The 23,031-nt window shown below is 33.9% G+C and overlaps 1 protein-coding gene across 1 annotated transcript in view; it reads left to right on the forward strand.

The window, feature by feature from the left end:
• The first annotated feature begins 1,031 nt into the window (after nucleotides 1–1,031).
• The window catches only part of LOC114338382 (serine/threonine-protein kinase SMG1), a 213,284-nt gene continuing 191,284 nt past the window's right edge, over nucleotides 1,032–23,031 (forward strand). Inside the window, exons 1-3 of the mRNA XM_050658765.1 lie at nucleotides 1,032–1,512; nucleotides 11,377–13,036; nucleotides 20,300–21,184. Coding sequence (XP_050514722.1) covers nucleotides 1,197–1,512; nucleotides 11,377–13,036; nucleotides 20,300–21,184 — 2,861 coding nt within the window. The 5' untranslated portion in view covers nucleotides 1,032–1,196. The remainder of the gene's footprint in view (nucleotides 1,513–11,376; nucleotides 13,037–20,299; nucleotides 21,185–23,031) is intronic.

The raw sequence follows: 23,031 nt of genomic DNA on the forward strand, positions 1-23,031 counted from the left end.
ATTTTTTGTATTGAGTTGTCTAACTTGTTTGTACTTTATTTAAAATTAAAATTTTTCATTATTATCCACAATGAACACTCAGGATGTGACGTCACTAACTGTCACTTTCTTGTCACTTTCAGTTTGCTCAAACCAGTTTGATCAAATTATTTGATCAAACTGGTTTGAGCAAAACTGAAAGTGACAGTTAGTGACGTCATATCCTGAGTGTTCATTGTGGATAATAATGAAAAATTTTAATTTTAAATAAAGTACAAACAAGTTAAAAAACAAAAAATTTGATCAAACTAGACTGATTGTGAGAGCACAGATTTTTAGAATTTCAAAAAAACTGCAATTGTGACGTCACTTTGATGTACTTCCGGAGTTTGCTCAAACTGTTTAATCAAATTATTTGATGGTGAGACGCGGCCTTTACGGGGCCCTGAAGATGAAGACAGAAATTAAGATGAATATTCAAAAGAAAAATCCTAAAAGAATTATAGGCCCGATAAAACTAGAAAATGGAAAAATGAGAAGAAGAATGTAAATGTACGACTCAAATAATACGACGTATACGATAAGAGGTCCAAGTAGAGCGGCAACAGGAATGAAAGGCCTTGATGGTGAATCGTTAGATTAGTATTTATAAAATAAAACGTTTTATAAAAGTTAATGAATTTACACTTCCAATATTCATGATTATTATTTTTTTTTTTCGATAAACAACTCTGCAACCGCAAATTTATTTGAGATACGTAGATAGGAAGGAGAGATAGGAATATTGAGAGATAGGAATTTGGTGTGCGGTATGTTTCTGACAATGAATCTGTCAAAATATTCTTCAGTTGAGCGAGTGGGCTATACTTAAAATACACCTTTAAATAAATAATCTGCAGAAAATAGATAAAAATCAACAATATTATGATGTCATACGCTGATGACGTCATATAATGTATGATTGAAATAATTTATGTGATTGGATTTGACATTTGACGGACGTTTCAATAATTTGACTTTTGACTTGTACAACATTCCCCTTCCCTTCTGCTTTAAAAATATTCCCATCCGATAAAAAGTTTGATAGATAGTTAAAGTTAACCCAAAAAGTGTTTTTATTCGTTATTTAGAGATAATCTCCAATCTGGACTATTTACAAGACACCCCAATATGTTTTTAATAATCTGAGCAGTAAAAATTATTTCGTAATGTGAGTTATGATATCAAACAACTCAGGGTACAAACTCAGGGCCTCCAAAAGCTCTAGAGAGGTTCAAGAATACGATTATGGAAATTCGGATGACAACTATGATCACGGCGTGGACGAGGAAATTAAATCATCTGCGTATCTGAAAGATTCTAGAAGCAACAAGGGAGGATCAGGAAGGACTAGGTCTACTGAGTTCAGGTCCAGTAAAATTAGCGATAGAAGAGGAGGACCTAGAAGTAGAGGTTCCGGTTTACCAGGGAGAAAAGATTATTCTGATAATTTTTACAAGAGGAATTTCGATTCCAGAAATTCAGAAGTCCTTGGTAAGGAAACATTTTATCATAGTTTAAAGCTATATTTGTAATAAAAATGGTTTTGATAGGCATAATTCAAAATACCTTAGTGTCTTAATGATTAAAAACAGTTAGTTATATGTTGCATGTACAAGTTAATGTTGTGTAGGTCAGGAATCCTATACATCAAAACAAATTATAAAACTAATAATTAGTAAGGAATTTATTTCCTTATGTTGTAATTTTAGGCAAGAATGTTTGAAAATAAACACTGAGTAAAACAATATGCTTACAACAGCACAATGCCTGTTGTTACAAATTTGATGTGCTGTTCAAAAATTTTAATGCATTTAAAATACTAATTATTTTTAATTGACAAAATATTATGTATACCTACCTATTTCAGATTTAGACATTTGCCTTGAGAAAGGAAATTTGCCTTAGGGGGAGGGGGACTTCCAATGAAACACCTACCAAAAGACATAAAAAAGATAAACACAATCATAAAAGACATAACTACACTATGTCATTTCAAGTAACTGTGTTTAGCATGTGTTTACAACAAAGTTTAGAGCACTTAGGATGTTAATAAAAATCTGATATATTCCATAGTTGGTTCAAAGACAATATGGCCATATTTTAATGATAATATATAACCAATTTGTATAATCCAACTAATAAAATAAATGTATTAAAGGAACTTTGCAAAACAACACCATGTCCACATAGTGTAGTTTACCTCCGAGGTCCAGAAATAATAATTTAGATATATTAAGTTTTCTTAATTTTCCTAACTTGGGTGTTTATTGGATTGAATTTGTCTGTCTGTGGCTAAAGTTTCATCACAGCTAATATATATTTTTTATGTTTCAACAATATTTTCTTTGTGGACTGTCTTAGGGGGTAAATTTGCACATTTTCCCTCCCTGTAGATCCACCACTGTTAACCCAGGAACAGTCGCGCTCACTTCTGTCACGTCAGCAGTTGTGCGTTAGATTTTATCTAGCAATATGAATATAAATTCGATTTTACAACACATTTTTATTTTATAGTATTTTTATTTACTTGTTATGTTAGAAATATTATTTCTAACAATTGGACGTAGTTAAGCAGAAAACATCCAACCCACAAATTGTCAAAAATGAGATTTTATTACCAGCGAGTAAAAAATTCCTGTTTCTGTAATGTGCAGAAACCATCCAAGCTAAAACACAATCATGCCTAACTCAGATTTTTAATATGAATAATAAGTTCAAGTGGTTTGAGCGTTTTCTAAAAAATATAAATTGATTTCAATAACTGTATTAAAATAACGGTTGAAACGTGCCAAGTGGTTTGAATCATTTTAACTCTTCACAATAGACTAAAATTAGTATTTTTTTGGGATTGAAAACGTTCAAGTGGGTTGGACGTTTTCTACCTATAAATTTCAATGTAAATATTAGAAATACGAATACATTCAGAAAGCATCCAATCCACTTGGTATCATTTTACAGTTTGTGTTCAGATAATATGTGTAGTGTTGGAAAATTCTCGAGAATGAAAAATCAGAGAATATTCTTGAGAATATTCTCGATATGGAGAATTTTCTGAGAATGAACCCTATGACGCACTTAGGGATATTGTTGAAGATGAAATAGGGTATTAAAAATTATGAAATTATATACAAAATTATGAGACTAAACAACAGTGTTCTTTATATAAACAAAATACAATAACAACAGAGAACACAAAATTTATTTGATAAAAAAATGAAAGTTTTTTCTTAACAACACGTCCCTACCATTTCCAACTATCGAATGTGAATAGGAAAACCTATTCATATTCCTATTGGAAATGGTAGGGACGAACAAATAATGCAAGTAATGGATGTGGTGATTTAATCAGAAAAACATGAGGCCTCAGATTCAGAATCTATTTCTATCATTAGATCATCCTGGTCATCTACATTCTGCATTTCAATGTACTGATGAGAAGTTGTGAGATTTTATTTTTCACGAGTTGTCAACTCAGTCATGGATTGGTCTACGTCTAAAGGGGCATTTAGACAGCTAGTTTTTGAAGCAATGTGTTGCCGAAAATATATATTTGGTATGTTTCTGGCAACATTACAGCCATCTAATGAAAATATCGCCGTTTGGCTGAGCCTTGTGGCCGAAATCTTACTGGTATTTGAACACTATTGCAGTGCCTGATGTGTCGCCGATAAAGTCAAAATGCTGTGGAAAATTTTGCATATTAATACGTGGTCAAATGAAATCACAATAAGGTTTAATAATGCAGTACATTTACATCCAGAGTTGTGGAACTTGGCATACTTCTGGAACTATGAGACAAATGGAAGAGTAGTGCATCCTGAATAAATACATTAAACTAAAACTGTTAGTATATATAAATAACAATTGCTAATCTTGTTGAGATTGGTATTGCGTTTCTCATGTTTGATCTTTCTTCTCTATTCTTGGCCCTATCCTATTTATTAATAGTTCGAAATCACTCTTTGACATTCTTGTAAAATTCTTAAACAAATAATTGTCTAGCATTATTTCCATAGTTAAATTACTCATTGTTTCTCGTTTACTTAGAAAAGCAGTATCCACATTTTCCGTTTTTCATTTTTCTTTTTTATGTATTGTCTTAGCACGATTAAGGATGCAGCAACTCCCAAGAGAATATTCTCGTTCTCGAGAATATTCTCTTGAGAATATTCTCTTCTTACATCACTAAATATGTGAAAGCAATTTTTAGTAGATATTATAATTATTACATTGTAATATCAGTAAATCGCCATTGTCATATGGGTAAATCACCGAGTACGAAATTATGTGTTTATTTGTGCACATTTGCTTAGATTTAGATAAACAGTTTGTGTTTAACCCTACAGTGATAGTTATTTCTGGAAGAGGAAAAAAATCTGGAAGATGTTGATGGGTTCAATGTTCCAGACTTAGATTTTGAAATGGATATTGGTAATATAAATGAGTAAAATGTTTTTGATATGTTCAAGGTATTATAATTCTTTATTCAAAACTATCGTTTTTCATTTATCTAAAACACTCCAACCCACATAACCATGTTTATCAAAAGATTTTCTCTTATTACCATTTAGGCAGTATACATCCAACCCGTAATTTTGAATATATCTTTCTTAAAAAATGCGCTTTTGAAAAATTACCTAACTAAAATCTTCATACAATTAATATCAAGTATTATGGTCACTGTAATAGTAATCAAAAGTATTGTGTTTTAGTGGGGTACGATCATAATACTTAAATTTGATTTCTCAACAATTGGTATTTTTGGGTTGGACTTATTCTGCTTAACTACATCCAATTATTAATGCTAATTGGCTCTCACCAAAGCCATAATTTCCACAAAAAGAAGAAGAAGAAAAAAATTTTTTAAGAAATAAACCTACGCATTACTACTTCCCTTACTCAAGGCACTTACCAGTGGAAAATTATTTTGCAAAATTTTTAGTGAGTTATCACGAAAAAGGGTAAAATGTTAGATTTTTTCTAACAGCGCGACTGCTCCCGGTTTAAGAATTTGGCTATTATAGAGCAAGACTTCTCTTTTTTTACATAGCATTCCAAAAGTAGTTCCTAACCATTCACAACTTAATTTTTCCACAATATGAATAATGCAGATGTAAATGTATTTTAAATAAATCAAAAGATAAAATTATCATTAAATTGGGTCAAAATATTGACATATTATTGATAACATATGAAATGTAGTTTTTATTTTAATTAACATACAGTAAAACCTCGATATGACAGACTAATTGGGGGACAGGATGTCCGTTAAAGCCAAAAGTCCGTTGTATAAAAATAGGTTTAAAATCAATATTTTTTTTTTAATTATGTAGGTACTTACCATATTTAGATACAGTGTACAAATCTCTAAGTAAAAAAAGAAATAAAGTTGTGTTCCCCACTTTTTTACTTTTCTACGTCATCTAAAAACTTTCTGCAATAAATAATATAGGTACTCATTTGGTTGACAAAATTATTCACTGATTCATGGACTGAATAAGTGATTTATTTTTTGGCAAAACATACAATTAAAGTTGCCACCTTCTGAATTTATAATACTTTCAGGGGGATTAGCAGGAGATTTGTCTAAAATCAATAAACATTTCACCTCTTTAGGCGATATTACCAGTTTCTTCTCTTGAAATTTTCTCACTGCAGGTACAAATCCTTAAAAACCAATTTTTGAAAATATCTCTGGTGAACCATGCCCTATTAGAGCTGTAATATAAAAAAGGCAGATGATGCCTTTTGATGATTATATCTTTGACAACACTAGATTTACAAGGTTTACCAACAGTTATAGTAGTCGATCCATGCGATCCATCGACGTCAGCACAAAGCAGTGTCAAGATCCTATCCTTGTTGTTTTTCCTTCTAGAATTCGATTTTTCATATTTTTTTGCATTCAATTTGTTTTTTACATTCGATCTGATTTTTTGTCCATTATATCCAAAGTCCCAAGGACTTTGGATACATTTTGAATGTATTTTTATAATTAAATACATATTACACAGAAAAGATTTTTGGTAAAATTAATATCAAGTAAAATATACACATTCTTAACACATTTACTGCCGACCACACCACTGTGGAGTGCTTGGCTCTGTATGACCTGTGATGACCACTCCATAGTGTAGTTTATGAAAAAAAAAACATCAACTATTATTATTCTGCACATATAAAAATCATTATCAGCTGGCTTTTACTATTTTTATTCTTGTTATATTTATTATATCTCATAAAATCAGCAAGATAATAACAATACAATTACTTTAAAGATAGCGAATAGATAAACTTATTGTGTGTATCTACTATAGATCTACATTGGAGGCAGAGAATGGGGGGAATACCAATGATGTATGGAAGGGGAGGAGGACTTTTTTAACTTCATTAATCAAAATGTCATGAGATATCATTACATTTCAATTAATTGTTGGACTATAAAGTTGTTTATAATACATTACTAACCTTTTTTAAATTGCAAAATTGTTGATCATATCAGATATTTGGAAATGTGTAACCACTTGTGAATTTTGGTTCTTCCTGTATAGCTCATAAACCTAATTTACACTAAGTACTCAATCTGAAGTTGTTAGTTGTTAGACAATTTTTCGATTCCATCATTTTTCTTGTATAAAAATGTATTTTTATTTCATAACGTAATAATGCTTGATAACGTAATAGTCAATATTTCTTAAAGAAGTTGTAGAATGAGTTCAAAATCGATCCCTGTTACTCTTGCAAACATTGGGTATTATATATATTTGGACCTCGGAGGTGTAAACTACACTATGTCATCTCGAGCAACCGTGTTTAGCGTGTGTTTGCAACAAAGTTTAGACCACTTATGGTGTTAATAAAAATCTGATATATCCCATAATTGGTTAAGTAAAATGTATGTAGTTGTAATTACGCATTATCAAAACGCGCGTTAAGCGCCTATGATGAGAACCACTGCCACATATCTTCCACGATTTTTGAAAAAACTCACACTCCTTTGTCATTTATTTATTTATTTATTTTATTTATCAACGGGCAATCACCCAATTAAAATACAATATAAACATTAATCACAGGAGGTTTTTAACCTAATCTATAGTAAATTTAATAATTTTAATCATACAAACTAGGAACATTAAACAACAAACAAGGACATTAAGTTATTACACACAGTTTTTAAGCTGAGCTTTAAATTCTTTTGGAAAACTGTAACAATCTAAACTTTCCGAATATTGGTTAGCAAACCTAAGTGTTCTATACATGAAGGAGTTGTGGCCATAGTTTGTCATTTTGTCTAACGTAAAAGGGTTGATTAAGCCTCGTTTGTCTACTGGGAACAAGGAGGCTAATTTTCTCCAATAGTTGAGGATCAAAATTATTGGAGTGTAGTATGCTATAAAACATTGTGAGATCCTTATGCATGCGTCGGATTTGGAGAGAGGTTATGTTGAGAGACTTTTGCAACAAATCTTAAGAACCCGTGCTGAACTCTCTCAATAGCTTGAACATGGGTGTTATAGTGTGGAGACCAAACACATGAACAGTAATCTAGGTGAGGTCTCACAAGTAAACAATACAATATTTTTATGGATGGGATATTTAGAAATAACACAACCTTTGATAAACCCTAAAAGTTGAAGTGATTTTGAGACAATAGATGAGATATGGGGGATGTAGGATAAGCTGAAATCGAGCACAACACCTAGGTCTCTTATCTGAGATACAGAGTCTAATGGACAATCCTTAATAGTATAGATATGATTTGTAGGAGTTCTATTTTGACCAAAAACTATTAAGTGACACTTTTTAACATTAAGTTCCATTCCATTGCTATCACACATATAGCTCAACCGATCCAAGTCAGATTGTAATTTTTGATAGTCATCATCATTCTGGATTTTCAGTTATAATTAAATCGTCACCAAACATTAGAAAAAAAGCAAAGTGGAAACAGGAGGCAATATCATTAACATAGATATTGAATAGAAGGGGTCCCATATGTGACCCTTGTGGCACTCCTGAAGGTACCTTAATTTCAAACGATTGAAAACCCTGAACACATACTATTTGTATCCTTTCAGATAGGTAGGATAACAACCATTCTAAAAGTTCATTTTGGATATCCAGACCTCTCAACTTATTGATTAAAATCTTGTGATTTACCCGGTCAAACACCTCTGTAAAGTCTGTGTATACAGCATGAGCATGAACCTGGAAGCCACCTTCAAGAGATTCCACAAGGAAGTCGGTAAATGTCAATAAATTAAGTTAAGTGGAGCGGCTAGAGAGAATTCCAAATTGCTGATCGATAAAACAGCCTTGTAAACTTACTGACAAATAGTCACAAACAAGACTCTCAAAAACGTTGGGAGTACAACTCGGAATGATAATCGGAGGATAATTGTTCACTTGAGACTTATCTCCAGATTTTAGTATTGGGGGGTAATAAAGCTAGTTTTCCAGTAGGCTGGGAACATCCCTGTCTTAATGACAGGTTAAAAATGTGAAAAAGAGGTCTAGAAAGTAAAAAGCTTAAGTGTTTAACAAAAGAAGGTGGAAGACCATCTGGACCTGGCCCCTTGTTGCTGTCCAAAATGGAAAGTTTTTCATATATTATAATAAAATATTGAGATATAGTAACTTGTGATAAGTTGATGTCACCAGAATCTAAAATATTATCCTGCAAAACACAATCTCTATCGCTATAAGTTTTTGAAAAGTATTCAGCAAACAAATTAACAATTTCTGTACCACTAGAACCAGTGATATTATAGTATACAACTGATTGTATATTAGGTTTGCTATTTTTATTACTAACAAATTTCCAAAAATTTCTAATATTATCCCTGAGAGATGATTCAGTTAATGCAATGTAATCACGATAACATTGTTGTTTTAAGCGTTTACATTGAGCCTTTAATGCAGAAAACTCATTAAAGAGAGTGGGGGATTTAGTTCTCAGATATTCTTTGTGAACTTTCTTTTTCTGAATAATTGTAACTTTGAGATCTGGAGAAAACCACACCGGAAATTTCTTTGCTGAATACTTTTTAACAGGAACATAAAGATCAATTGTTAAGTACCTATTATATTGTAAAAAATACTGATCATATCATCAAGAGACTTACATATTTTTAAACAAATTATCATGTTATTTATATAACATGGCATGTAAATCTCTATAAAAAGCATCGCCAGTCAGTCCAGGGTTGTTAACACATGATTCACACTTAAATTCAAAAGATATAGGTGGATGATGAATATCCAAAGGAAGTAGGACTATCTCTGCTGTTGATATCTTAGCTTCGCCATCGTCCATGAAAATCAGATCCAGCAAATTGTTGTGTGCATTTTTAACGGAGTTGACTTGATAAAGGTTATGGTATGATCATGAAGCTGAAAGAATTTGGATGGATTCAACTTCACGAGGTGAAGCTCCTGTCAAAGGGGTACCCACTGAAGACATTCCATCCTTGGACCAGTTACAGTAAGGAAGGTTAAAGTCCCCCAGGATACAAAGCTTGTGATCTGGATTTTCATCCGATAGTTTCTCCACATTCTCCATAAACTGGTTTACTGGTTTTCTCTGGTTCACTTCGCGGTGGAAAATAAGCAGTAGCAATGATCTTATTGCTTCCAATTTCAATTTTAACAAACAAATGTTACTTGCTAACAAAACTGTGCTAAATATTGTTTTACGGACAGCTATAAGCACCCCACCTCCACGAGAAAAAATGCTTATTGATAAAGATCTATCCTTTCGGTGGATGTTGTAGTCAAACATTTGTAGTTCTGAATTGTTAATGTCACTAGTCAACCATGTTTCATTTAACACTATAATGTTATATTGTGAGTATGATATATTCTCATAGAGTAGATTGAGTTTTGATTGCAGACCTCTGACATTCTGAAAATAAGCAGGTATTGACGAAGTGGCTTGAACTTTTAATTCTGTTGATTTTCTATGTTTTTTGTGAGCAATATTGCTATACCATTTACATATTTTAGAATAAGATTTGGTTCACCATTACGTTGCCTTTCTTTAAGTTCTGTTTTCAGAGAATTAACATCTGCATGTTGTTCGTTAGTTACGTCAGCCTCAATAAACACTTTTAAGCTTCTATCGAGTCTTCTTTTGTTCCTCAAGATTGAACGAACAATCATCGTGTAAAATTTGAAGTTTTCAGCATGGAATTGGAATTCGAAATTTGGTAAAATTTCGGGAAAACTGTTAGAGAACTATTTGGTAGCAAATATTTCTTGGGGATTTTTTGTCCGGGATTTTTTGTATCTCAGGTGGTCCTAACCAGTGTCATTTAGTTCCTGTCTTTCGTTGCTTCAAAAATCTCGAGCTGTTCAGCTTCTGGACCCCAGAAGTTGAGCTGTCCGAGTTGGCGCCCATTTTCTTCTCTCTTTATCTTCCTTTTATCTCGATCTATCTCCAGTGGTCTTACCTAATTGTATTAGTTTTTGTATTACTCATTTTCTTCCTAGTTACTATCATTTCATTATCAATTTTTGAAGTTATACTTCTTTAGGCGCGATTGAGAGTAAAATTTTTCATTAATCTGCGCGCATGCGCACACAGACAGTATGACGTTTAGTTGCTAATCTTTTAAATTATTTATCAGCGCAAATAAGCCATTAAAATAATATATTAGTGTTTTTTAGTAAATGTATTATTTATTATAATTTTGTGTCTTTGGATTTGTCTTCCTTGGGCGTAAAATAAAAAAACATATTTTTATATTTCACTTGTCACCGTGATGTGTAATTATGTATATCTGAAACGTCAGTAACATGCGCCTTGATGGCCTGGTTGGTAGAGCATTCGACCAGAGATCGAGAAATCGCGAGATTGCGGGTTCAAATCCCGGACGATTCATACTTTTTTCTTTTTTTTTTTTTTAATATTTGGCATTGGTTAATTTTTGGTAATTATTGTTAATTTTCGTTGAAATTATATAATAGAAGTATAACTTCTTACGTGCGTACAAAGTACACACACATTCTTTTTTTATATATCTCTAAAGCCAATATTCGGTGTATTGAAGCTAGCCCGAATACTCACTTGAAATTTAGTGTCTCTCTGCTCTTTTGATTTTTCCTTCTCTTCTTTTTGTCTCTTAAATCTCTTCTCTTTTATTTTCCCCCTAGTTCGTCATTCTTTTCGTCAAAAATCTCTATACCCAGAGTATAGAGGTTTCAATTATAGGGATATATTGTCCAAAAGAATTGTGGGGATTATTTGCCCGGGGATTTTTTATCCGGGGATTTTTTGTCCAGGGATAATTTGTGGGGATCGATTTTTAATTTCGTACATAGTTCTAAAATAATGCTTTATTTTCTTTGCAGGAAGTAGAGGAAAATTTTATGAACCGGAGAAGAAAACCGAGATCAAATTAAACCTTCCAGAAGATACAAGAATATCAAAACTTCTAAGACGACTTAATATAGAAACTGACCAAGACAACTCATTGGCTATATCCAAAAAACTTCTAGAAGTTCTTTTAATACCTGACAATGCACACTATGTCCGCAAAGCATTCCACATACTTGGGGAATCTATGTATGAAATCCTACATGTGTCCCCTGGTCCTATGGCAAAAAGAGAAGCAGCAAGGGCTTTGGGACGCATGGGTTACATAATGGGCCAAGAAAATGACTTCGAAAGATACCAGCATTGGTTGTTTAACAAAATGACAAATAACTTTGAAGAGATGCAAATATTGCTCATGAAAAGTCTTAAAGAAACTTTGGCTTTTGAAGAGAAGAAACCTGTTTTACAAAGCCACACAGAGAATCTTATCAACAACTTAGTTTTAGCCATTGAAACGACAGAGAATGCCGAAGTATTCAAAGCTATCCTTGATGTATTGATCACAGTAGTTGAGATGTACCAAGCAGAATTTTACGATCAATTCAGAGATACTATAGATTTGCTGTTTGGGTGGCATGTTGATCACACGCAACCACTTTGCAACATAGAATTTATATCCAAGTGTCTACAAAGGATTTCACATCATTTTAAATATTATTCAGAATTTTCAATACAGTTAATAGAAAATTTTCTTGAAGATATTAGCAATTATTCGACGCAAATAAAGGAAGCTGGAGATACAAATAGTCTGGACCATGTAACAGTTTTAATTTTGGCAATGAACACTGTGTTGAAATGTTTAGGAACAACATTTCATCCCATTAATAACAAGATTGTCACTGTAGAGTTTATTAATTCATCACTTACTAGAATAATCAAAACAGTTACTGACACGTTAGAAAATTACGTACCAGAGAATTTAACAATTGCTGGTAATAACTGTATTGGTTTGTTGCTTGGATATCTTGACACTAAATCTCAGTTTCTATGTAGTCAGATTTATGCACTCATCGATCTAGAAATATCTATGTTGTCAGACTTATCAGACGCAACTGTTATATCACTGTTAGTTTTAATATCTAAAGTGGTTAAGGAACTTTCAGCAAATTTACCCATAGAAATTATAGACAAGTTGATAGGACCAAATTCAGAAATTGTTAAACTGCGTTACTCGCCTTTTAGAAACATCCAAGAAGCCGTTATCTGCGTATATCAAGCATTACTGAACCTTAAAAACGTTTCTTTATTACAAGAAGCTTACAGGTATGTACTGGGCGATCTAGAAAAAGCATATTCCCAGATAGTACCAAGTATTCAACCTTTTACAACCAATAATCCGTTTATAAACTACAGTGAACCCCGTGACCCAGAAGAGACAACTTTGTTTCTGCTCAGATGTGTGTCGCAGTTGGCCAACGCCAGTTCAATTATTGTGATGTGGGCACTTAAACCAAGTATCTTAGAGCTTGTTGGTGTTTCCATGATTCCTCACGATACGTGTCTGTATAAAAGGGCGCCATCTTTGCAATATTGTATGCTGTATCTGCTGTTTTCGCATTGTAAATGTTACAATCACTTTATCTCCAACAGTACTCTTGTCAACAAAACGCAAGAGGTTACCAATATTATGAATAGGTAAGTTACTTTATAAAATTAGAATCAAAACTGGGGATTTTTTTATTCATCATTACTAGAGACTGGAATATAAGCAACTGAACAGCAAATATGCGCATATACAGGGTGTTTGGTGACGAATGGACCACAGCTTAACCTTAGATTCCTGAAGTTAAAATAGGTCGGTTTAAGCTAACTTACTCTAGTACGAAAGTTGATAACCGAAATACCGGGTGTCAAAGTTAAACTTTTATTTTATTTATTCTTAAATTTAATATTTCTTGACAGGCATGCGATAACAACACGAGATTTGGTAATCGGGGGTTTTTTGTTCATCAAAATTGTTATTCTCTTAATATTTTTATTTAAAAAAGATATACTACATTCATCTCGCTACACTCAACCGTTTTCGAAATAAACGTATTAAATCTGTGATGAAACATATTTTTTGCATATCATTGTAATTACACCCGAAAAATAAACTTAAAACCATAATGATTTCCAAAAACGTATCGCAAATTCCTTCAAATGGAATTTGCGATTAAATGACATAAAATATGAGAATAAACATTTTTTTTTTGATTAACTCCTTGAGAAATCTGCAATCTGCCTATTAGGCAATAAGCGTTTTTTCTGACAATGAAGCTGATGGCATGTAGAGTATTATTCCAATGAATAATCTCTTTTAAACATATCTAAACCTAAGTTAAACATTGTTGGTATAATTTTACAATAATTTGCCTTAAAAAAAAAACTAAACTAAAGTCTGTGTGATATAGATAGATCGGATGGCAGTAGGCGATTTAGCCTACGGATTTCATTGGCATCGCGCACATTTAGTTGGGCCACTAACCGATTCTGGTGCACTGACACTTTTTCACTATAGTTGACACTAAAACGATGTATGGAATCTTTGATGGATTCTAAAGAGATATCATGCTGAATGATTTCGTTACTGACGTAGTAGGAAGTATCAACAATAGTTCGTAGTACTTTATTTTGGAACCTCTGCAAGATGGATATGTTGGAGTTGCTAGCAGTTCCCCACAGCTAGATGCCGTAGGTCCACACAGGTTTTAAGATTGTTTTGTATAATCATATTTTATTGTCTATGGAGAGTTTTGATCTGCGACCGATGAGCCAATACATGTTTCTTAATTTGAGGCCAAGTTGCTTGGGCTTAGTGAATATGTGTTTTGTCCAAGTCAGTCGTCGATCCAGGTGCATTCCGAGGTATTTCATTCAATAAATTGAACAGGTGGGCACGCTTTTCTGCGGAGGGTAAACGTCACATGTGTTGATTTCAATTCATTTGCTTTAATATGCCATCTTTTTAGCCAGTTTTGGACCTTGTTAGACTAGTTTGCAGGTTCCTAGAGGCTGATGTTGGATCAGTGTGGGAGGCCAAAATGGCTGTATCATCGGCAAATGTCGCAACAGTGGTAAGTCGATGGCACGTCTGCAGTATACAATAAGTACAGAATCGGTCCAAGTACGCTACCTTGTGGAACTCCTGAATTTATTGGATGCAGCTCTGTATATTCACTTCCATGTTTTATTTGGAAGTGCCTATCTGTCAGGTATGATTTTAGAAGTTGAAAGTGGGGATGGGGCAGTAGCTTCTTTAGTTTAACGTGCAATCCTTCATGCCACACCTTGTCGAAAGCCTGAGATATATCGAGGAAAGCTGCTGAACAATATCTTTTACTATTCAGATCCTTATTGATTTGATTTACCACTCTATGAACTTGTTCTATTGTCCCGTGTTTATTGCGGAATCCGAATTGGTGATCTGGAATTATCTTCTTTTCGTCTATTATAGTTTTTAGCCTTTTAACTTAAGATACCAGCTCCGTTTAATATCCTTAGTATCTTAGCCAATGGACAAGAGAGTATGTATAATGCGTTGGTGATGTTTCTGTTAAGTACCAAAATAGTTTTGTAGTGTCGAGTATTAAAAGTATATGGTAGGGGAGCCCAAGCGGGGATTTTTGCAGTTACTCGAGCGCGTCAGATTATCATATGGGGAGAGAATTGGTACCCTGCAGATGTACCTATACCATACATTGGCTCTTAACACAGGGGAGTTCGTTAAGGGGGGCCCGAAAAAAAATATATCCTTAAAAAAACTCGAAATTGTCAGATTAAGATAAGGTAAGTTAAGTACATGCAAAAGAGTGTATATTTCAAAAATCTGACGATTTGAGCCGGGCGTAAGGAAATAGGCGAGTCCCAAAGTTTCACAATAAAGAAGCGAATATTTCGCGAAATGAATGACAGATCGAAAAACTAAAAAATATGTGCTCAATATTTTTTAAAAATCTATCGAATGATACCAAACACGACTTCCCACGGAGAGGGGTGGGGGGTAAATTTAATATTTTAAATACGAATCCCGCGATATTTCGCGAAATGAACATCAGATCGAAAAACTGTAAAATACACTTATTCAATATTTTTGAAAAATCTATCGAATGGCACCAAGCACGACCCTCCACGGGAGAGGGGTGGGGGGTTACTTCAAAATCTTAAATAGGAGCTCCCATTTTTTATTGCAGATTTGGATTCCTTACGTAAAAATAAGTAACTTTTATTCGAAACATTTTTTCAAATTATGGATAGATGGCGTTATAATCGGAAAAAACGATTGTTGGAAATGGAAAATTAAATTAAAAAATGGCAAGCGCCTACTAAAATGGAAAACTTTACTTAACTTTTTTTGGTTTTAGGACCTACTCTTCACAACCCAATAGGTCTCCATAACGCTCGAGTGACTGCACATTTAGCATACTTTGCTCCCCTACCATATATGTGTATGTATATGTATGTATATAGAGAAAATATGGTGAGCAACTTGGACAGTTCATAGCAAGGCGGCTTTCGAATTGAGTAAGGAGCCGCGGAAGATAAAAACAGAGAAAAAACTTGCTATGGAACTTTGAGGACCTCACCGTCTTGTTTATTATTATTCTTATTTTATTATTCTTATCTTATTGTTATTAAATTTTTGTAGATCGTTTTTGAACACACCTATGATGTTGAAAGGAGGCTATAATTAGCTTACCTTAGCTTAGTACCATCTCTTTATTTCAGTACATAAATTACCTCTCAACAGCTATTGAACTAATTTTTCTTCGTTATTGATATTTTATGGACTTACGGTCTTTAAATATTTAATCTTCTTGATATAGTAGTCATGTTGTGACTGACTGATTGACATAAAGTCCATGCCATAACAAAAAAAGCCTTTTAACATATAGCTTTCTCAAAAACCTTGGAAAGAATTGGCAGTAGACTTATCGGTCTGTAGGAAGACAACTCTTCTGTTTTCTTCCCGGGCTTGGCTATCATAACGATCTGGGCAACCATAGGCGTAACCAGGATGATCCTAAGGGGGGAGGGTTACATCTACCTGAAAGGGGGGGGGGGTTACAACTACTGGAAATATCTGAGGGATATGATGTTAAGCGTATAGAGCTGAAAGTACATCCCAATGGGGGGGGTTACAACCCCCAAAACCCCCCCTGGTTACGCCTATGTGGGCAACTTTCCAGATGCTAGGGAAATAATTTAGTCGTAGTATATAATTAAAAATGTAAGTAATAAGTCTGTAGCACTTTTCGGATAGTTCTTGAAGAATTTTTCCAGATACCAAATCGAAACCAGGAGCTTTTTTATGTTAATTTCTTCCATACTTGTTTGTTCGACTTCTCTAATAGTGAACTTGTTACGAGGCAGGTCCATTTGGAAGGGTAAATTTAGATAGTCGGTAATTTCGTGTTCTTCTTCAGCAGATAATTCTGAGAATAAACATAAAATATGTTTTAAAACATGAAATGTTGCGATTAAACATGAAATATGAGAATTTGCGATTAAATGCACAATTATTATGGTTTCAGGGTTATTTTTCGATGTAAATACAATGATATGCAAAAATTATGTTGCGTCGCAGATTTAAAATGCGTTTATTTCGAAAACGGTTGAGTTTAGTGAGATAAATGTAATTTTTTAAGTAAAAATGTTAAGAAAATAAATGTTAGTATTTAAAAAGTACGCAGAGTGGGGATAAAAAAATTAAACGGATTAATGAGCGCTGAAAGACGTATGTGACGCCCTCTGGGTAATACATCATTTTTGGTGGCGAATTTAGATTTCTCGTTCCAAAAAACCTCTGATTACCAAATTTCCTATTGTTATCTCATACCTATAAGGAAATATTCAAGAATAAATAAAATAAAAGTTTAACTTTGACACCCTGTATTTCGTATTTCACCCTGGTTATTATCAACTTTCGTACTAAAGAAAGTTAACTAAAATCAACCTATTTTAAGCTCAGGAATCTAAGGTTAAGCTATGACCCATTCGTTACCAAACACTCTGTATATGTACAAATATGGCGCAAATGTGCAAAATTTTGTTCGTATATTTATTTATTGATATACGGGATTACCTCTTACAAAAAAATATATGCTAACATACAGTATAAAAATCAATCTTTATAATTTCTTACAAACTATAGAAAATTAAAGTCTTAATTATACATAAAACACAATATTAATAATTATTATATGTGACACAAATGAATTAAAATAACAAAAAAGTACCTCTTTCAAACTCTTTCAATCCGATTCTTAAAAGAAGCCAAGGAGATACCAAATATTTCTAAATTGTTATCATTTATAATTTTTAGTCTTCGCTCAATGAGGGAATGCATACCATAGTTTGTTAGATGAAAAAGTATAAAACAAATCAACATGTCTGAGACTCCTGGAGGGAACATATAAGGTCCATTCGCGGAGCAAATCCTGAACTTACCTAGAGGGAGAACGCCTGCGCATTACAAAATTGGGCGTATGCGGTGGTCGAATTTTTCCCTCTTCAACACGTAATGCGCAGGCGTTCTCCTTCTATGTAAGTTCTGAATACGTTCTAGGCCTGGATCCCGCGTACTAAAAAAAGTTGATTAATAGCAAGCTGAAAATTTGTTAATAGCTTAACGGTGTCTAGTCGGACAAACTTTGATATACGGGAATACTGGAACAGGGGAAGTTTTAATTTTGGAACAGATTAAAAATTTGGAAAAAAAAAACAGATTAAAAACGTCATACTACGAAAACGTCCCATGTATTTTGTCGGACAGAACTTCCAGTTGATTTGTTACTCTTTCATTAAACTCTCATGCAAAAATCAGACTGCTATTTATCAGCTGTCATTTGACATGTTCTACATGTCGGACTTATTAAAATGCCCAATTGGTGATAAATACCAGTCTGATTTTTACATGAGAGATTAATGAAAGGGTAACAAATCAATTGGAAGTTCTGTCCGACAAAATACATGGGACGTTTTCGTAGTCTGACGTTCCAAATTTTTAACCTGTTCCACAATTAAAACTTCCCCTGTTCCAGTGTTCCCGTACATCAAAGTTTGTCCGACGAGACACGGTTAAGCTATTAACAAATTTTCAGCTTGCTATTAATAAACTTTTTTTGGTACGCGGGATCCAGGCCTATTCGGGACATGCTCCGCGAATACGACTACAAACTAATAGATTGGAGAAGTTCAGAACAACAAATGGACCATGATAGTGTGACGTCAAAACGTCAAAATTTTTCCAAACACGTTGTGTCTAGGGTATACGCTACCGTGTACGCAAATAAAAAAGTTAGGTAGAATTAAACGTCATAACAAATATTTTTCTATCAAACAAACACTAAACATATCAAAATAGCGTGTATCAAAATATACAGTCACTGCCCACGCTAAATAGTTACTAGCTTGATGAAGTTTAACTTTTTTATTTGCGTACATTTTAGCGTGTACCTACCCACAACGTGTTTGGAAAACATTTTTTGACGTTTTGACGTCACGACTATCACGGTCTATTAAACCATTTATTAATTTAAACACAACTACTAAATCAGAGTTATTTCGTCGAGTTTTTTTTATAAATTCATGTTGAGTGTTTTTAGAATATCTGTATAATCATGATTAATAATGCGTATGTTTAATTTGTATGCACAATATCTCAAAAGTTTGTTCTGCAATCTCTCCAATGTAGTAGAATGAACTTGGTATTGTGGAGACCATACAATATATGCATATTCCACTTTAGATATGACCAAAACATAATAAACTGTTCTTAAAGCCCAAACAGATAGTCTCAGAGAGTTGCGAATGATAAGGCCCAAAGACTTTAATGAATTTACTGTTACATTATTTATGTCTTGCACAAAACGCCACTATTCATCAAATGTGACTCTTGAGTCTTTTATTGTTTTGAAAAGACTTTATTGTTGTGACATAAAACAATTCATTATCATTAATTGTATAAGAGTGTAGACATATATCTATAGCATAAATTCCTGCTCTTTGGCCATTTCTTGTGTGATCATGTTAAAATAATTTTACAATCATTCGGATAACCCTCTAACTCTAAAGGATAACTGGTTGTATTATAGACCTCATGAAAACATATCCCACAGAATATCAATGGATTAAAGGTTTAATATAATATATGTAAAAAATCTTATGCTTGTAGTCTTCTAACAAATGAAATGAATTTCGACTCGAATCAAGTTCTCTGTTTAACCCAGGTATGACAATACCAAAAGGCACCGTTAGGAAATATTCCAATTTACGGTTCAGAGAACCCGTATGAAACGAATCTGTGTACTCTAATACAGAGTATGGCATTAGTAAAATAAGAAAATCTACGGTTTCGTTTTGATTTAAATCTGTCTCCCTCCATCCTCCGATAGTACTATTTCTAGGTCTACCTGTTGTCAAGGAGGTTTTCTTCCTCAGAGCCTCCTTGGCAACAGGTACACCTAGAAATAGTACTATCGGAGGATGGGGGGAGACAGATTTTAATCAAAACGAAACCGTAGATTTTCTTATTTTACTAATGCCATACTCTGTATTAGAGTACAGAGATTCGTTTCATACGGGTTCTCTGAACCGTAAATTGGAATATTTCCTAACGGTGCCTTTTGGTATTGTCATACCTGGGTTAAACAGAGAACTTGAATCGAGTCGAAATTCATTTCAGTTATTCCCCGTTAGAGGGCGTTCTAACCATACTGCGATATAAATAGTTTTAATTTATATCGAGAAACTACGGTCGTGTTGGTGTAAATACAGGTAGACCTAGAAATAGTATTATCGGAGGATGGAGGGAGACAGATTTAAATCAAAACGAAACTGTAGATTTTCTTATTCTTCTAACAAATGTTAATTAGAACTAACACCACTTTTAAAATTAATAACCATTATATTTTTTAGGTTTGCTCTAACTGAAGGTTTGAACATTAATGACGTACCAAACAAGTCACCAAATTCCGGAAACTTTGCAATCATACTGGACATAATATACAACGCCATTTCCGCGGAAACTTCTAATGACATACTATTACTTCTGCTACAATGGCTAAATGACGTCCTTATCAATTCAGAGATATATTTGGAACATCTTTACATCAACGAAAAGTTTTCCAAAATGGTGGATTCGCTAGTCAGATGTGGTTACTGTTTTAACGATAAAATTGTTCTTGCTGTTTATGCTAACTTGGATAAGTTACTGTCAAACAAACAGCTGTCATGGTCATATAATTTTCTTTCGAATATTAGCGACTTATGTAAACTGCATATAAACTCAAACAAACCTGAAATTCGAAAGTGTTACACTAAATTGTCCTCTAACATCCCGTGGGATATCGCTGTAGTTGAACTAAATAAGTTAAATTCGATTTATTCAATGAAACAGAAAAGCACACATCTCAAGGAGTATAATAACTACATGGTATATCTTGCACAACATTTGCACCTGAATGGTAGCGTAGATGGAGAATTGTATCCTTTACATTTTAAAACCTTGATGAAGTATTTATTAAATAGCGAAAAACTTCAATCGAATTGGATGAACGAAATCTTTACCAGCTGTTGGGCGATTGAATCCGACTCCCAGATGAACATGGAATTATTTTTTGAACTCGTTGTCAATAATCGCCAAATTTTGAATAATTGGCTGACACTAGAAGCTGCTGAGTTTTGTGTGAATTATAAACTAAGAACTCCCTTGGGAAAACCGAATGAAACTTTTACGAAGATCGAAAGTTCTTTAAACAGCTTAGGAAACGAACTCATAATGTTCAAAAAGACAACTGAAAAGTAAGTATACTATTTTTGTATATAAAATTATTCACTATGAGATAGGCTTTGCCCGTTCCGTCTTCACAAGGGTCTTATGATGCTTTTTGATTGTAATTAGGTACTTTTTTGGATAGTCTGTAACAATATAGCTATACGAGATCTGGCTATTAAATAACGAACTGCGCGCGCAGAAGGCGTCCTAGAGGGGAAGAGTGGGAAACGAATGCAGCATTGGATAGCTGGAAGTGTCTACTCTTCCAGTACGAAAACACGTTTTTGTCGCTGTAGTAGTATTTTTTCTGTAGAGATTAGAAAAGAACGTGCTTTTTTTCTCGTGCCGATAACAATGTGTGACGAAAAACATGAGCAACGGATTAATGTGAAATTTCTCGTTAAATTAAAAAAAACTCCGACTGAGTGCTATAATTTGTTGAAAGAGGCCTATGGTGAGAATTATCTATCTCGTGCGCTTGTTTTCGAATGTTATAAACGGTTTTCTGAAGGCCGAGAGAGCGCCGAAGATGACCAACGTCCAACTCCGCAAACAGTGACCAAAATAAATGAATTTGTGCGCGGAGATCGTCGTATGAGCATTGGGATGATTGCTGAGACTGTAAACGCCGATAAAGAAACTGTCAGAACAATTTTACATGACGAATTGAACATGAAGAAAGTCTGTGCGAAGTTGGTCCCAAAAAATTGGACCCCTGACCAAAAGCTCGTCCGTCAACAGATCTGCTCAGATTTTCTTGAGAGGTTACATGAAGAGCCTGAATTAATGGAAAACATTATCACTTGCGATGAAACCTGGATATTCAAATACGATGTTGAAACTAAGTGACAATCCATGCACTGGAAAACTCCTGCATCGCCAAGAATTAAAAAAGCCAGGATGTCGAAATCAAAATTTAAAGCCATGCTAATCGTTTTTTTTTTTCGACATTAACGGCATCGTGATGACTGAATGGGTTCCAGAGGGTCAAACTGTAAACCAAACTTACTATTTGAGTTCGTAAGAAACGGCCGGAGTTGTGGAAAAACAAGTCGTGGATCTTGCACCGGGACAACGCACCTGCCCATAACGCGCTGTCTGTGAAGCGTTATTTAGCTGCTAGAGGCATTCCAGTGCTCGAACACCCCGCCGTACTCGCCTGATGTAGCACCCTGTGACTTTTTCCTATTTCCGAAGATCAAGTCTGCCTTAAAAGGAATCCGGTTCCAGTCGATGGAAGAGGTGAAGCGAAAAACGGCGGAGCTCCTAAAAGCTCTAACAAAAGAAGACTTCCAGCATTGCTTGGACCAATGGAAAAAACGAATGGAACGGTGTGTGGCGAGGGAAGGGGAATATATTGAAGGAGAGCATTCGATTGTAGAATAATTTTTAAAATAAAACTCTTTTTCATAAGAAGTCTCGATATTTAATAGCCAGACCTCGTACACCAGAAACTATGGGCGCCAATGTGTAACAATATAACTTCAACTAACGCTGGAAGCCAATTGTTTTAGTTTCTACTAGCTCTAATCTCTCAGGTATAGGTACGTCTTATCTTAATTGCAAAACTGAAAAATGAGTTTGACAGGGTCAAATAAAAGAGAATAATAACTATGTAATAGAAGCAAATCCTGCCTAAAGCTTCACGAAAATTTGAAAATAATACTTATGAATGAATTGTAATTTCAGGAATGAATGTGTGGATGGATTGTAGTATATCACCTTGTAATATACTCGCCAAACATCCAAACAGGTTTGAGCATGCTGAATGCTTGTTGAGCTTTTCATATCCTCATACGAATATCGTCTTCGGTATCTCCATTTTCTGTTATGACACTTCCAAGATACGTAAAGTTTTCCACATTTTCGATAA

Source organism: Diabrotica virgifera, chromosome 8, assembly GCF_917563875.1.
Source record: "Diabrotica virgifera virgifera chromosome 8, PGI_DIABVI_V3a".
Lineage (NCBI taxonomy): Eukaryota > Metazoa > Arthropoda > Insecta > Coleoptera > Chrysomelidae > Diabrotica > Diabrotica virgifera.